This window comes from Chelonoidis abingdonii, chromosome 10 (assembly GCF_003597395.2).
Source record: "Chelonoidis abingdonii isolate Lonesome George chromosome 10, CheloAbing_2.0, whole genome shotgun sequence".
Lineage (NCBI taxonomy): Eukaryota > Metazoa > Chordata > Testudines > Testudinidae > Chelonoidis > Chelonoidis abingdonii.
In genome coordinates this window covers 64,506,077-64,523,572 of record NC_133778.1, presented here as the reverse complement: position 1 = coordinate 64,523,572, position 17,496 = coordinate 64,506,077, and the positions used below count along the sequence as shown (strand labels likewise).

The 17,496-nt window shown below is 38.4% G+C and overlaps 1 protein-coding gene across 1 annotated transcript in view; it reads right to left on the bottom strand.

The window, feature by feature from the left end:
• Nucleotides 1-624: 624 nt before the first annotated feature.
• The window catches only part of ACTR3 (actin related protein 3), a 53,501-nt gene continuing 36,629 nt past the window's right edge, over nt 625-17,496 (bottom strand). Inside the window, exons 3-12 of the mRNA XM_032783747.2 lie at nt 13,551-13,675; nt 12,966-13,076; nt 11,028-11,123; nt 9,931-10,038; nt 8,693-8,836; nt 7,521-7,694; nt 6,131-6,223; nt 5,148-5,273; nt 1,951-2,034; nt 625-1,543 (exon numbers count right to left, since the gene is read on the bottom strand). Coding sequence (XP_032639638.1) covers nt 1,448-1,543; nt 1,951-2,034; nt 5,148-5,273; nt 6,131-6,223; nt 7,521-7,694; nt 8,693-8,836; nt 9,931-10,038; nt 11,028-11,123; nt 12,966-13,076; nt 13,551-13,675 — 1,157 coding nt within the window. The 3' untranslated portion in view covers nt 625-1,447. The remainder of the gene's footprint in view (nt 1,544-1,950; nt 2,035-5,147; nt 5,274-6,130; nt 6,224-7,520; nt 7,695-8,692; nt 8,837-9,930; nt 10,039-11,027; nt 11,124-12,965; nt 13,077-13,550; nt 13,676-17,496) is intronic.

Below are 17,496 nucleotides of genomic sequence, written 5' to 3'. Positions count from 1 at the left end.
TTCCATATTTATCCTCATTTTCTGGAAAGCTCTCATTTGTCATGCTCTCTTCTCTTCCAAGTGACTGAAAGATATCACATCCAAAAGTTCATCTCTTTCCTCTACCCTTGATTTCGAGTCTCTCCATTTTTCATTTCAGTGGAGAAAAACAAAATCAAATAAAAAGATCTCCCTCTTGTGGTCTTCTGTATAAACTGGTTTAACTAAATTTGTGAGTCCAGCAGAAAATCCTCCTGCTACACATTCTTCAGAAAGATTTCCCTGTATTTTCTGTGTTCAAACATTAACAGAGATTGCAGATCACATTAAGTACACTCAACTTCTTTCTAGAAACTATAAAAACTTGAGCTTCATTTTACGGTTGCACATAAGCTATGAAAATTGAAAAAAGGCAATGTTGTCTCTGAAATGAAAGGAAAAAAGTGTAGCAATAAGCTATGGAGATGAATAAAGACCAAATACTGAGATGTATAGACTGATTAATTTAGAGGACGCCACACAAATTTCAGTTCTCAAAATTTCATTTTAGTTTGAACAATGCACATGGTGATCTCTATCTTGCAAACTAGCTGAGGTGTGTATGAAGATTTCATGCAATGTGATCAACAAAGCCTCACACAAATATAAAAAGAAATGCTGTGCCTTTATTGGAATGGTGTTAGGCTTTAAAATACACCACTTTTGATAATGGGATTATTTTTTTTAATTAGAAATGACACTACGGAACTGCAATACTGGTCGAACAGTCTTGTCTTTACTTTTGTTTTTTTAAGCAAGAAATAGAATGAAAATGCACCGAGTAATCAGAAAGCACTAGCAGGCATCGGTTAACCCAAGATACTAGCTTCTTTGTTCCAAAAGCACTTCCAAAGTTGGAACCGAGGATTCAGATTGGTCATAATTTGCAATAACTAGAGTCACATGAGTAAGCTTCATGTGCCCAATATATATATTTTTTAATTTACCATTAAGTTGGTCACTGGTATTTTTCCTCAAATATTACAGTTTTTCTTTAATTGATATTTCTCCTCAGAGTATAAAAAAGTATGAAATATAAACAAGTTCTTGCATTGTACACATGTAAGAGTACAACTGAAGCATTAGAGAGCTGATTATCTATCTACACACCGTCAAATCCCATCAAATCTTGGATAATTCATTAATATACAAAATATCAGGGCACAGAAAGAACTAAAACCCACTTCTTTGTTTTGTTACACACAGGTTCAAATATTCAATCTAAAGAAAAACACTTTTAATTATTTTGGCTTTCCACTATATCCGCATAGAGACACTTATTAAAATATTCCTGTTTAATTGTGTTTGGTCTTTTTCTTATTGTCAAGTCATGTTTGTTATCTTAATACCCGCCATCCAGACAAACAAGTAATCAGAAAGACCCTCCTTTTCCCCCCATTCCCTAGCCCTGACCCCTCTCAGGTCAGTTTTAAGACATGACTCCAAACACTGGGTTGTGACGACAGATGCTAGGACCAATCTCTTCATAATCTTTTTTGGTGTGGCATACTTGATAGAACTCAGGCTGGAAAAGAGGAAACAAAACGTCAGATGCTCTGCTTGCATTTCAACTATATGTAAATCTCAATAACAACTGGGAAAAGAATGGTATACTGAATTTGGAAACTCTATACTTGGTTTTGAATTACTACTAAACAAACCTATACAACAGACATCACATTTTGCCATAAAGCCAAATACAGCATTGAATACTCATTTAGAATAATGTAATTATTATAAACAAATACATTTCATGACACTTGGTTGTCATTTGCTCCTTTAAATCTTTAAAGTCTTCATTAGACTCAAAGGGGCTTATATCTGCTGCCCCAAATACGTTAGTAGGTGTTATGAATGTGCATCAAGGATAAAATAGGATTCATAAGTGTACCTAGAATGACTGAACCATGTTAAGTTTTATAACCAACTTACTGTGGAAGCCAGCATTGATCCTCCAAACCAAACTGCATATCTTTGCATATGATGTGTAATGACTTGTACATCAATAGGTTTGGGCTACGAAGGAAAACAATTAAAACTTGCCATTACTAATGATACTAAGTAGTGCACATTTTTCTTTACAGATCTATGTTTAGTGCTCATAATTAAATCATTTCTTAAACATAGCTTATATATGTGCACTATGCTTTGTCTACACAGCTATCACACACCTACTATTCCCCCAAATAAAAACTATTTTAAAAGTTAATATTTAAATTTCATGTGGTGATTCCACCTAAACAATCATAATAAAGACCAGGAAATTCCTAGCTGAGATGTGTGTCATCACTTCATAATCTACAGCCACAGCTTTTCCTTTTCTAAATTAGATAACCCACAAAGAAGCATCTTTTCACACAAAACATACAAATTGTAATGCCAAACTTCTGAGTTGTTAGAAACGGATGTTTCCTCACTATCTGGAGTATTGGTGTTGCAGGAAATAGTGTGTATGATGTAGTTTGACAATGGTGAGTATATTTGGATGTGTTGTGAGTGCGTGTTGGGTATGAGTGCATGAAGTTGATTGAAATTTAGCAAGTGTGGTAGGTAACCTGAAGAAATAAGGTGTGTGTGTGAGGGAGAGAGATTTATTGGAGGGAAGCGAGGTGCTGTGGTTCTGTGAGTGTTTCAAGCAATCACTGCAGGTAAGTTTAATCATTTTGAAAAGTTATTGTTTGCAACTACTAATAGTGTTATTTAAAATGATGCAATAATGAAGTCTGATGTGTTTTGCTTTTCCAATAATTGATTTACTGTTGGGGAGAACAAAGGGCCTAGGAGCTGGTCTAGGACGGAGTCCAATATCTCTGTGCTGAGGCATCCATGATTGAAAGGATGCACTAGGACATTAAAGCAACAGTGCCATGGGGAAGCCCTAGCTGTAGCAGGGCTTTGGCACAGGATGTGTGGCTCCACCAGTGCTGATGGTGTGTCAGAGTCAAGGCAGCAGTGCTGGAAAAGCTAAGTGTCTCTGCAATTATGTAATCATCACTTGAAACACTCCTGGAATGACAGCACCTCCCTCCAATCTCTCTCCCCCTCCCTGGGCAGTAGGTATCGTAGGCAAAGGTAGGCTGTGCCTTCCTAAAAAGCCTACTGTGGCTCCACCCACACTCCACCTCCAGGCCAGGCTCCCTCCTGCAGTTCCCAGTCTAAGTGCTCTGCCTGGCTGGCCTGCCTCCTGCAGGAAGTCATAGACTCAAGACTCGTAGGTCAGAAGGGACCAATATGATCATCTAGTCTGACCTCCTGCACAAAGCAAGCCACAGAACCCTATCCATCCACTTTTATAACAACCCCTAACCCATGACTGAGTTATTGAAGTCCTCAAAACTGTGGTTTGAAGACCTCAAGCTGCAGAGAATCAGGGCGGCTGGTGCTGGGGCCACGCCAGGGGTGCTCTGGGCTCCTAGGGGGAAGGAGGGAGCATAAGGGGGGCCAAGGCCTTGGGCACAAAGGGAGGGGCTGGGGACTAGCCTCCCTCAACAGCCGAGTCACCAGCCACCCATGTCTCCCTCCCTCTCTCGCACAGACCCACCTTATTTCCTCAGATTACCACACTTGCTAACTCCCGTCTTTACAAACCCTTCAGTCATGTCCCCATGGCTCTCATTGCTTATGTCCTTCATGCCCTTTGCTACTTAGGCCTGGTCTACACTGGTGAGGGGGAGGGCGAGCTAAGTCAGTCTAAGTTACGCAACTTCAGCTACAAAAATAGTGTAGCTGAAGTCAACATACTTAGAGCTACTTACTGCAGTGTCTTCACTGCAAAAGGTCGACTGCTGATGCTCCCCCGTCGACTCCACCTATGCTTCTCACTCCAGTGAAGTACCAGAGTCGATGAGAGCGTGCTCAATTTATCGTGTCTTCACTAGACGAGATAATATCGACCACCGCTGGATCAATTGCTCTGAGGGCAAGTGTAGACATGCCCTTAGTCTACCTCCCTGGCTCCCCAGAGATATATGGAGATCACTACAGATGACTCAGATATGCAATGTCAGAAACAGAAAGCAGTTGACTGATTCAAGTAGTTCTGTCAGCTAGTCTTAGTGAAAACTCAGGTTATTTTCAATCAGGGGAATGTGTGCGCGCGCGCGCGTGTAATTTTAAAATTTCAGGAATGGGTCCTGAAGAAGAGCTCAATGTAAGTTCAAAAGCTTGTCTCCTTCACCAATTGAAGTTGGTCCAATAAAAGATACTACCTCACATACCTTCCTGGACCCAACACAGCTACACCAATACTGAAAACATTATTAGAATGTCTAAGAGACGCTTAGTGTTTGTAAGGACAGTAATATAGCTAGAGTAACCCAAAGAAATATAAGACGTATCCAACAAACGCTGCACTGAAGTTAGATTTAGGGCCCAATTTTGAAAACAAACAAACAAACAAATCACAAATAGACATTCATTTTACCTCACATTTTCCCCAGACATTTTTTGTTTTTTTTTTGGTTTACACAAAGGTCAAGGTCAGCATCTCATCAGTAGGGTGGAGTGCCCTCTCCCCATAACAGGAGTAAGGCCTATGCCCTATGGGAGAGGGAAGGTGTGTCTACACGTCAATTAAAAACCTGCTACTGGCTCATGCCAGCTGACTCGGGCTAAGGGGCTATTAATTGCAGGGTACATCTTTGGGCTCAGGCTGGAGCCTGGGCTGTAGGACCCTGCAAGGTGGGAGGGTCCCAGAGCTTGGTCTGCAGCCCAAGCCCTAACATCTACTCTGCAATTAAAACAGCCCCCCCCGAGCCCGAGCCCTAGTCAGCTGGCACTAGCCAGCTGCGGGTGTCTAACTGCAGTGTAGACATATACTGAGATTTCTACAGCTCATAACTGCAGCAAGGGATGGGCAGCCCAGCTGTGAAGCAAGGGAAGTATTGTGTGGAGACTATTCTCAGGAGTCTGTTACAGTACATTAATCCTGTTAAAATAATCTAGAAGATCTTTATATAAAAGAAGAATCAACTTTAGTTCAAAATGATAACACAAACGGAAGAGTGTCATTGCAGTAATTTGTTACTTAAGACCTAGAATTTTCAGTAAAAAAAAAAAAAAAAGCATAATAAAAAGAGATGCTAATGACTCATGAACATTAGTTTAATGTATTGGCTAAGGAAACAAACCTTCAGTCTGCCACCACTCAGTTCCTCACTGAGTTTCAGCCGGGCATCAACAGTTCTTTTCAAATCTCGTTGTAAACGGCGACCAAAGTCCCTGAACATGGTCGAACCTCCAGAGAGGACAATATTCTATAATGAATATGCATATACATTAGAAATAGGTCATTAAGTAATTAAGACTATCAAAAGTTAGTTATTAGTCTTGAACATAAGAGTGAAGACAGATGCTGATTATTATAATTATATTGAGGGTGCTTCCTGTTTACAAGGACTTAGACCTAAATATTTGACTGGATTAGTGATTTCAGGTGCCTCCATTTTTGGGTACTCTATTGGAGAGAGGTTACCAGGGATTGATTGATTTTCAGAAGTTGGATACTTAGCATTTCTGAGTATCAGACCTTTTTAGGGTGTCAATGTAGGCACTCAAAATTGAGGCATTCACAATTACTAGTCATTCTCAAAATTAGCTCCTCAGTATTTATTCAGCCTTGGACATGGATATTCAACCTATTGTCACCAATTTGACATGGCTTTTTATGTTACTACACAGAATATTTTAAAATTGTTCAAATTTTAAAATGCTAGATACTCTGAAGAAAGGTAAAATTTTGTTTAAAAAAAAGATTTTAAAATCCCTTTGATCCCTACAATCACCTTTTCTTTCCCTCATCTTTTTTTCCATTTTTAACCCTTTGTCGTCTCCTCTTTTTAAACAGTATTACAGTCCTGAAACATTAAAATAGATTAAAATGTTCAAACTGCAATTTGGTTAAAGTTAAGCTGTTGGTGAAAATGTCTTCACTTTGAGTGGTCGTCTGTATGTTAAACCCAATGACAGTGGAGTTTGCTTTTAATCAAAAACTATCACCAAGTCTTTAATAACTATTTCAGTATAAAAAGATGACATCTATATCTAGTAAAGGACATGCATGTTTGGACCCCACTGAAACAAAACTATTTTAAAATAACTTCATCTTACTGACCTTATACAGAGGACGTCTAACATCAATAGGACAATTCTGAATAACTTCATCTACTACTTCTGAAATGGGTTGTGTGAAGTCAGGATTAGCAAACTAAAATCAGAAGTCAAACTGAATATTAAAAACAGCTGTAATTAGGTAGCTAACACCATAATTTTAAAAAACTATACTTTAAAAATCTTGCTGTTCAATTCGAAGAACAAGAATCAAAGTGCAATTTGAAACAGCAGTAATTATCTTCTGGCTTTTAGAAGCAAACTCCCTTTTCTTGACCTACTATGTCTATGCAGGTTACTCAGGGGATCCCAGGAAAGTGAGAGAAGAAAGAACTCAATTAAACTTGAAAGAGAAGAAAGCTCATTAGTAATAGGGAGTCAGAGTACTTGAGAGCAACATGCAACAGAAAGAGAGTAACAGGAAAACTCAAGATTAATCCCAGACACATACTTCATTGAAAAAGCAGTGTTAGTACATGCAGGAGTAACAGGAAGGATATTCTGAGTGGTTTCTCCCCTTCCCCCTCTCCCGCACCTTCACAAATGGAAAAAACAGTCAAGTCAAATGCTGCACTATTTATACCAAACTGAAGCGGGGGGGGGGGGGGGGAATGAAGCAAGCCATCTTCTTGCACTACATGTGCAACTGTTAACTAATACGAGAAACAGAAACCTGAGTATTTATTTTAATGGCCATTTAGTAAAAGGTTAAAAAGAAAAGAAAGAAGCGATTAGGTTTTTTTTCCATTTTGCCAATTGTTCTCTTGTACTGCTTTTGTAACTTTAACGATTCTTTTGCAACAGTTCAAAGACCTCCCAACCTTCTCAGATGCTCAGTACTGAAGCATACAGTTTAACTCAGAATGAGGAAGTGGTCATGACAACAGAATAAAGAGAGAGAAGGGTCTGAGGAAGAAATAGGTAGAGTTATTCCTATCTGCTTTTTCTAAAATGACCCTGAAAAGAGGGCTAGTGGCAGGGACTGGAAGTGGGAGGGAAAATTTTTAATGAAATGAAAATTGGTATTTTAAATGACTAGACAAAACCATTCACAATGGGTAAGAAGAAATTTAATTTTAAAAGATAAATGCTTAGCAAGAAGGAGAGGAACAATAACCCATATTAGCAATCTAATTATTTAAAACGTTCTAGGGTTATACTGTGTTTGACTGCTCAAGTGCTATAATTTGTATACTGAAAGATTACCCAATATCAAGAAGTAAAACTCACTCACTTTTTAAAACAGCAATTATCTACTTTAAAAGGTAAACTGAGATAGGCAAGTTTTCACATCTTTCAAATGTATTTAGATTTTAGTGTGCCAATTTTAAACTGCTGATCTACAGCTTGAATTGAAAAAAATCTGAAGACCACTATAATTCACACCAACTTACCTCAGGATGAAAGAAGATCTCTGGCCCCAGGAATCTCTCATAGCCAACATCAATGGTGAATTCTTTCTTTGAAATTGTATTGATTCCGGTATATTGTTTAATCCATTTTGTACCATCTGTGTCATACTTGTTAAATTCTTTTACTAAGTCAGGGCAGACATAACTAAAGCGTTCCTGAAAATTAATTATACACATTTGTAGAAATCTTCCCCAACAAAGTAGAAAAAAAATGGTATGTACTTACAATATGGAGCTGTTTGAGCCCAATTAAATATAGCACAAATAAGGCTCCTTTTTAAAAATGGTTCAGGCTCTTGGAAAGAGTTGGAAGCTGGTAAGTAGCTACACAGTAGAGCACAAAAAAATGGTTCAAGTGACACTATGTACAATTAAATAATTTTAATTATTTCTATGCATCACTGGGAGCAAGTAGTATGGTTTGATGGGCTAAGTTGGTTTTGACTCCATTTTTCCTCAAATTTCGACACTAATGAAAAATGAGTACTAAACGTATAATGTACTTAATAGCTGAACATCCTTCAGTGGATCGGTTACAACAGATTTGTACTGAGGGAAAAAGATAGCTACCTATGCAGAAGAAATCATAAGGACATAAGAATGGCCATTCTGGATTAGTATCCTGTCTTCCGACACTGGTCAATGCCAGATACGTCAGGGGGAAATCATTGAGTGATCAATTCCCTGTCGTCCAGTCCCATCTTCAGAAGCTTTGGGACAGTCAGAGCACAGGGTTGCATCCCTGACCATCTTGGCTAATAGCCATTGATGGACCTATCCTCCAAGAAATTAAATAATTCTTTTTTGAACCCAGTTATAGTGTTGGTCTTCACAACATCCCCTGGCAACAATTTCCACAGGTTGACTGTGCATTGTGTGAATTAAAAAAAGATAAGTCATTATAGCTTTTCATTTTACAGATAGCTCCAGGAGAGTTTCCAGTTAAGAATTACAATAGTTACATCTCACGGGAAAAGATGGTTCTAGACTGACATTAGTATATTAATATCATGCTATATTTTAGGTATTTAAATATCAACACATATTCTTATTTAGAAAAAGATAATTAAGAAGGGAGTTATTTTTAGTAGGATTTTTAAAAATAAATTTATACTGTAGTATAAAACTTTGCCATTCATGAATTTTCATTTTACCTTCACTGCTTTAGCAGTTTCCAAGGATTGCTCAGGAGGAATTCCTACTTCTCGCTCTCTCAGCAGTTGCTGAATGAAGTATGTTATATCTCGTCCTGCAATTGGAATATGTTTGATACAGCTGCCAATCACATAGCCTTCAGCCTGAAAGTAACATTAGTTTGGAGAAGGAGAAAGAAATGCCTTCCATCAGCTTTACAGTTATTTATTAAAGCATACAGGATGCAATTCTGAAAATACTTATTCATATCCTTACAGGACTGGGTCTTTCACTACCACAATTCAGATTTATCATAGTTACACTTACACACACAATCCCTCTCATAATCTTGTCCCGTTGATGGAGCCCGGAGGATATTCCCATTATTCATAGCTCTTTATTCTCCATTTCTGAGGCCCTGCATTTGGTTACCATTCTTACAGGCAACAGAGACCAGACACATCCATTCTGTCAGCACTCAAAGTAACAACTTCTTACTCTCTATATTTGCTCCTTAAGCCAGATAGAGTGATTGCCACTGAGTGATGGGAGGTATTCCCTCACCCATTACTAGGCATAAGTATGCAAGAGTTTACAATCTACACAGGCAAAAGAGATGAGAGTTTTGAAGGTCGGGAGGAGACATAACAGTCCAGCAAAGTGATCAAAGTGACATCTAGCACATCACATTGGTCCACCATTTTTATAACTTTTCATTCCACTCTCCCTATCTCCACATGTCAGAGAAGGAAAGGGGAGGCAAGTGTTTAATTCTATCATAAGTGATGGAATATTTGTGTTCATGAGGATTAATTTGTAAATTGCATACGTTTTAACAGGAAATTAGATTTATCAACCTTCAAAAAGGAAGCTCAAAGCAGAAGACTTAATGATTCTATTATCTGATATACTATTTGTACATCATATGCACTACTCTTTACAGTATTTAAGATTTGAAATGTCTTAACTATTCCAAGTTCTGCATCATTCCTGAAATTTTAATGAGCTAAAACATTTTGTAAGTAGCAAACCCACACTTAAAACGTGTATTTTTAACTAAAAACGATCAAAATGAATATTCACATGTATGTCTGTCTCATTGTGGAGATTACATTTTCATCTATCAATTCCTTTTCCTCTACTTACATGTTTTAACGCCAACAAAAGCCATCTCCCATATCAGTGTTCTCTTCAGCAAGGTTACAATGCGTGATATAACAGTACATTATGCGGCTTTGATATTTTGAAGTATACTTACCACAGGAATAACATGAGTAACACCATCTCCACTGTCTATAACTGTGCCAGTCAATGTCCGTTCTCCAACCTGTCTCGATGTCCAAGATGCAGCTAAGGCAAGGACAGCCTTGCAAAAGAGAAAGCAAAATTTGAACCATTAGTTTTACATTGATGCATAAAGCCTATACTGAGATTCCTCTACAGCTGATGTTTTATACCCTTTGAATGAAGGTACAAAAAAAGTCAAAGTGAGCAAAGTCTATTTAAGCACAATTGAATCAAAATAACTTAAGCACCCAATGTTTGAATACTTTTCATTTTTCCCTTATATAGAATCAAAGAATGAAACTTATGAAATTTCTTTGTCAGAGAAAAGTTAAATTCACTATAAAAATGAGAAAAAATATGACTTTGTAACAAGTACCTCTAATTTTGACAGTACTGTACCACAAGTTAACGTGTGCTGAAAAGGGAATTGAAGATGTATTGCATTCTAAACAAAAGCACTAGAATTATTAGAGTTTGGCATTTAGTTAGTTTCCTTTTATAGGCAAATGTACTTATAAACTAAAGGGCAGATCAGTGGTTTTCAACCCTTTTTCCATTTGTGGACCCCTAAAAAAAAATCTCAAATGGAGGTGTTCCCCGGGGGTCCGCGGACCTCAGATTGAAAACCACTGTTTCTTAACAACTATCATCTTTCACAGACCTCTTAGACATAGTCTGCGGACCCCAGGTTGAAAACCACTGGGCTAGATCCGCTGTTGTTGTAAGCTGGCATGGTTCCACTGTTCATGGCCTATCCTGTTCTTGGCGTATTGCCACTTATTATGGTGTGTTTTCTCATGGGAAACCTGTCCTTCACGAACTGAGTTGAAACCACCAGTTAATTTTACATAATATCATTTGGCTGCTAGCTGGAGTAAGTATTTTTGACCACTACGCTAGATTTGAGCCAGACACCCAATGAAAACCTCTGACCCAAATACCAATCTCCAAAACATCCTCAAACCAGTAGAATTATGCACAATTCTCTCATTGGGTTTAAAGATTATTTAAAATTAAAGTTGAGAAAAATAATCCTTCCTTTCCTCCACTTAACAGTTGCATTCTCACCTGAACAGCAATGTACAGTCCTGGAACGTTGAAGGACTCAAACATTATCTCAGCAGTATATTCCCTATTTTCCGGAGTATTTAGTGGAGGTTCAGTCTGTGTGACAGAAGTGATTTTTAAAATCAATTCAAATCCAATACTTGCATTTATTCAGATTTTAAAAACACACTAAGAAAAGTTTTCAGGTTGTGATCTTAATAATTTACCCAGGGTACAAATAGCAGGAATAGTCACACTGTGCTTTAAAAAGCAATCAGCAAACTGTTTAATTTAGTAAACCTGTCAATTCCCATGAAGGCTAGAAATCTAATGCAAACTGCACTATAGGGATATCACAGTGCGTGTCATAATGCAGAAACACAAAGTGATGTGAAACTCAATTCCTGCTGCAATTTACCAAGATATATTGGTATCCTCTTATCACGGGCAGTTATATCACTGCAACATTGTATCCATTGACAGAATATAGCACTATCATTCAAAAAAAGGACTTTTGTGTATTCCAAGTATTTTGATAGCCCCAATTACAAAGAGCCCATTTTTTCTCAGCCATTCACCTAACTGAAAATGATTATGATGATCTATTTTCTTCTCAAAGGCAATATCAGAAGATAGTCTGTTATGATCTGAATAAATTATATTAAAAAGAGAGACTGGGACAGAATACATATGATGTGCTACGATCATAAACTGTGTTTGTTCTTTGAAAGTATGCATTCTGAATGTTCTATGAGTGTGAGGAATATTTAAAGAAAAACATATTTGTTGCTATCAGTTGCTTCCGTGTAGGCATATGCTACAGTTCCAGTAAAGGAGGAAAATGGACTTCAACCTGCAACCCTCATTGAAGTTGCATCAATTTCAATGAGATCCAATGTGGTTTGTTAGTGGATGGAGATAAACACTCTAAATTCATGGAACAAACTATGGTTGTGATACTAGAGCCATTTTCTGCGCTTACCTTTTTTATATATAAAAGTAGGGAAATCTTAAAAAAGAGTTATAAATTGGTCATGAATAAATTTAGGCTGGAAATTAGAAGAGTTTCTAACTATTAGAGGAATGAGATTCTGGAACTGCCTCCCAATAGGAGGAGTGGGAACAACTGCTTAGCTAGGTTTAAGATGGAGCTTGATGAATTCATGAATAGGATTAAACAACAAGGCGGCCTGTGACAGCAGTGAACTGATCTTAATGATCCAGAAAGTTCATTCCAGTCCTATGTTTTTAACTTCTGTATGTGTATTTAAAAAAAAAAAAAAAAAAAAAAGTCTTGTAAAAAAGACTGAAGTTGTGGGCAACTTGACAAGTTAATTGTAGCTAAATTGTGTAGCACATTCAATCACCAAAAGCCAAGAAAAAGCTTAGAGAAACAGTTGTGAGGGATTAAAAAGGCTCAGACCTTGCCCCAAATCCAATCATAAAATGTCTAGAACTACTCAAAGCTGCAAAACAAATCCCACTGAATAGATTTACACTCTGTGTTTCCACAAGCTCTGTAAAAAGTATGGCAACTGAAATGACACTTTAGCAACTGCATCCAAGTGATACAGTAATTGTTCCGTTTTAATACAACACACAGCGCACAGACTGCTACTGCATCACTAGAGAAATACTTACCTAAAATGTGGTTTCCATGACATCACTATTCACTTCAACGGAGAGCTGTTGCAACAGAGAAAGTTTGGGGCAACAGAAATAAAGGAAGAACAGGAGTTTGTAGATCAGACACTCCTTTGGTTTTAAAGCTCATAAAAAAATAAAGAAGCAACTTACAGAGAAGCAGCCAGACAAGCCTGGCTTCAACCAATGCACATGACCTTTAACCTCCTACATAGGTGGTGCAGCTTAAAGGTTTATTTACATAAAAGGTTGTGTATGTAATAAACACAAAATTCTTACACATTCTTTCATAAACAGAAAGTAATCTGTACTCACTAAAAGAAAGTAATGATCTTCCGGTTCTGCTCTTAGATATTTAAAGATAACTTGCTCCATAAACCTCTCCATCAAGTCCCAGTCTTCAACTATACCATGGCGGATAGGCCACTGTTAAAACAGATGCATCAGTATGTATTTCGCAAGTTTAAAATAAGAAATCTGATTGATTGATTGTAACTGCAGGAAAAAAAAGTCACTAAAAGTGGAGGCAAACTACACACTAAGAATACTGCGCTATAAGTTCTTCCTATCCCAGAATGATTATTAATTTGAAATTCTGAAGTCTTTATAAGCACTCATCGATGCTGGAAAATAGGCAGTAAACAACTGTGCTTCAGTCTCTAATGTTACTTCAAAGAAAATAAATTAATGAACTTTTTCCAAATGAAGACAAAATGTCTTGAAAGTTACCAGAAACTGGTTGAATATTAAATCACATTTGTATTTTAAAAAGTACATGTTAAAAATGGAAAAATAAAAAAAAAGAGTTCTTTACAGTTAAGCATCAATGAGAAACCATTTATTTTACAGTAGATTTTTTAGAAGTATTAAATTCGTAGAAAAGAACTATCCTTTAAATACCTTTGTTGCATAAGTTGGTTTTTCTATTGCTTCATCCCCAATAAAGAAGTCTAAATCATCCACACCTTTCGTAACCCTCCTTTGTGCTTGATCAACAACTTTTGCCGATTCCTTGATTGCAATACCTTTAATAAGCAAACAAATATACAAATGACATTGTAGATTGAAGTGTGACAGAAGTTTCAGGATACATGAAGCTTTATATTCTGAATTAAAAGACTACAACATTGCCACCTGGAAAGAGTTTACCATTCCTAGCTTCAGTGCAGGTATAATGAGTCTGCTACAACACTTAAAATCTCATTTGAAAGGCCACCTATAATGAAACACTATTAGGATTGAATAATACAACAGAGTCATGAAAACAAAATGTGAACATGCTGCAATGCTAAGCATACAATGCAGAAAAAGCAGTTACTTACCCTGATAGCATCCATTCAGCCCATGCACGTGTCCTATGCCTTCTCATGCTATATAGGGGTGTGTGGGCAAGCTGCCCTCAGTTCCTTCTCTACCCAAACACCCCTAAGGAACAGTCCAAACCAGAGGGGAAGGAGGGTGAGTAGTGGAGCATGTATAGGGGGACACATATTAAAGAACAACAATTACTGTGCCGAATGAGTAACTTTCATCAAGTAGTGTCCCTGTGAATGCTCCACTTGAGGTGACTTCCGAGGGATGGAGAAGGGAGGGTCTGATATAAAATGTATGGTATAACCTAATGCTCTGACCTATTTACCTGTAGTGATCCACCTCTAGGCATGTTGGAAGTAGGCAGGGCAATCTCCAAAGTGCAGGGAGGTGGGCTAGTAGGAACAGCTGTGAATACAGAACTGTGGGAGGATTCAAGCCCTTGACCAATCCATCAACACTGTTGTTTTGAAGATGACTAGGTGGTCATGGAAGGCAGCTGGGCAGCCCTTTCTCTTTAAAACTTATCCCTCTTTCTGGGGTGTTTGGTGGATCTATGGGGCCTGGAAAACAGCAGGATGCAGTCTCTGGGTAGTCTGTGACCTGCTAAACCTTTTCTTATTTGTAGGTGTATACGTGCCATGGGATTGTAAAGTAGCCCTTTAGTTTGTTAGAGTGTTCAAGAACCCACCTGTGGTTTACAAGAACAGCTCTGTTGAAGAGGAGGTCCTCCATGGTGGCCTGTACTTCTTAGAAACCGCAAGAAATGACCAAGATGCCTTGTGCATAACCACCACCATAGATATGCCACTTGTAGCAGGTGTGTGAAGCATCAAAGGATGTTTGAAGCGTGGTTCGGCCACCAACTGTCGTTCTGAGATGATGGACTTGCATTGCTCCCTATGGTTTTGTGGTGCTTGAGATGCTCAATAAAAGCTGTGAACTTGTTATAATTTGCTAAAATATATGTGGGCATGACTGCTGGATAATCACAACCCTGAACTGCAAGGATGCTGAAGAGTAGGCCCTTGGGCCCAAAGATATCCAGCCTTTTCTGGTTATATGGGGTAGACTTACTGAAATACCGTCTACACTGCTCATTTACCACATCCACCACCAGAGAATTAGGTGGGGGAGGTGGGAAAACAAAAAGAAAATAATACTTTTACCGCCTGTTTACATGTTGGCAGAATAATGTCAGGTGTCTGCCACAGCAGTATAGCTGGACCCAGGAGTACCTCATTGATGGGTAACTATTCTGGGGGTTTTACTGACTACAGGGTATCCAAAAGTTTGTGCTGTGAATTCCTGATGCCTCCTAGAGGAATTTGAAGTGTCAGTCATTCTTTCTGTGATCATGAAATTACTGAAAAAGTCATCGGCCTTGGATGGTGGTGGAACCATAACTACCTCGTCCAGAGATGAGGATGAAGTAGGAGTTTGAAAGGTGGCCTCCTTATCTGCCCTAGCCTCCTGGTACTCAAATGTTTCCTCCTGTCAGGGGGCTGGCTGGGGAGGAGAAAGCTGCACAACTCTGGCCCCCCCATGAAACTGTACCAGTGGTCTGGTAAATTGTCAATTGGCAGCCGGGGGCAGCAGGGAGCATAAGGAAGTAAAGGTAGCATCCAGGGTTGGTTCCATCACCATTGTTAATAAGCCCAATTTTCCCCATGAATGGATATATTGGAGAAGCCTGGACAAAGAAAAAGGAGACCGATTGAAGTTGTCTTCATCCTCCAGCAATCACATCCAAAAGAGGAGCACCCTCAGCGGAGAGTCCTGTGGTACTGGAAGATGGTAGTCCAGAGATCAGAGTCTTGGTACCAAGAGACGCTCAGTACCCATGAGGAGCAGAGACTCTGGTTAATCTGTTATCAAGAGGTCCTTAGTATATCTGAACTCCTGCAGTACCAAATAGGGGATCGGTGCTGAAGCAGTAGCTAAGGTCATGGTTGCCAAAACTGATCGTGGGCTCTTGTACAAAATATTAGAATTATAGAAAGCCAAGGCATGCTCAAGTTGGACATACTAGGGCTCAGTCTCAGGCTGAGGCAGGTGAGACGGAACTGAAGATGATTCATCCCACACACCCCTATGCAGCTTTGGTGTCTGGCATGAGGAGCCAAAGGGTGCATGCACAGGTTGAACGGACACTGCTACACTGAAAAATCTCTGATCAAGAGCTCAAGAGATGCACGAGCACCTGAAGTGGAGCACCCATAGGGATACTACTCAAAGCAGCAGTTAATATTTTAGCACAGTCAAACTGGCTGTTCATTCCACCTGTTGAAGACTTGCCTCAACAGGCAATGGACTATTTTACCTCCACGTTCAATTAACAACCGCTCAGCAGCCAGAAAGACAGGAGAAAAAAAGAAAACAGCTGTGCAGTGTGCACCCACATTCAAAAAAAAAAAAACAGACAAGATACTAAAATGCATTAAGATATTTTCAGTACCATGCCACTATATAAATTGATGTTTCACTCTGAACTCTGAGTTTAGTTCTAGACACCTCATCATAAAGAGATTAACAGACCAAGAAGGGATTCAAAAAAGGAATTAAAGTCAGGGGAAAAATATTTCCACAAAGAGACAAATAGCAATATTAAGATTCTTTATCTTTTAGAGAGAGGGAATAGGAGGGAGATATACAAAATAATGAACGCTATTGAAAAGATAAGTCAAGTATTCTTATTTACCTTTATCATGACACAAGATTGAAATTTGGGAAGACATTTCCCTTTATAGGCACCTTCTTTATTTATTATGGGGGTTTTGCACACTGAAGCATGAGGTACCGGCCAATATCAAAAACAGGATACTCGGTAGATAGATCATTGGCCTGATCCAGTAAGGGTATGATGCGCCTGACCTTCCCCTCCAATCTTTTGCAGCTTCATCTGGCTAATTGGGTTAGCTTGCTGGTTAGAGAGTGTCTGGTAAATTTTCAACTCTGAAGATCACCTTTAAAATTAAACCCTTTCCTGAAGTCAGGTGTCATATAAACTTCCATATGTAAGTCAAAAGGTGTTCAGTTATTGGTCAATAGCTAGACCTGTGAAGGATGCTGAAGCAATGTGTGAAAAATCCTAATCCAACCACTTGGGGATAGTGACTTTTGCTAATGAATAGAGGATCTTAACTGAGTACTTGCTCATCATAAAAATCCTAAGGATTTACTACTGAATTCTACTTTGCGCCTCAAAGCAGTGAAAGAAGACAAGTCAAATATCACCAGAGAAAGCATGAACCATAGAAGAGCCAAGACTGAAACGAAGAATGAGACAGAAAAATAGGAATGTTATTATATATTTATAAATTATAGTAACTTACACACAGATGGTAAGGGGTACAGGGAGAAAAGCATCCAACAGGAGTAGAACTGAGCAAATAATTGCTTTTCCTCTTCCATGGCTGAACTGGAATAAAAATCTTTAAAATATTCAGTTTGTTTCAGATCCACAAACTGATTTTTATTCGTTTTCTTGCCAAATAAAAATAAATTTTATATATAAATTATTGTTTTTGCAGGT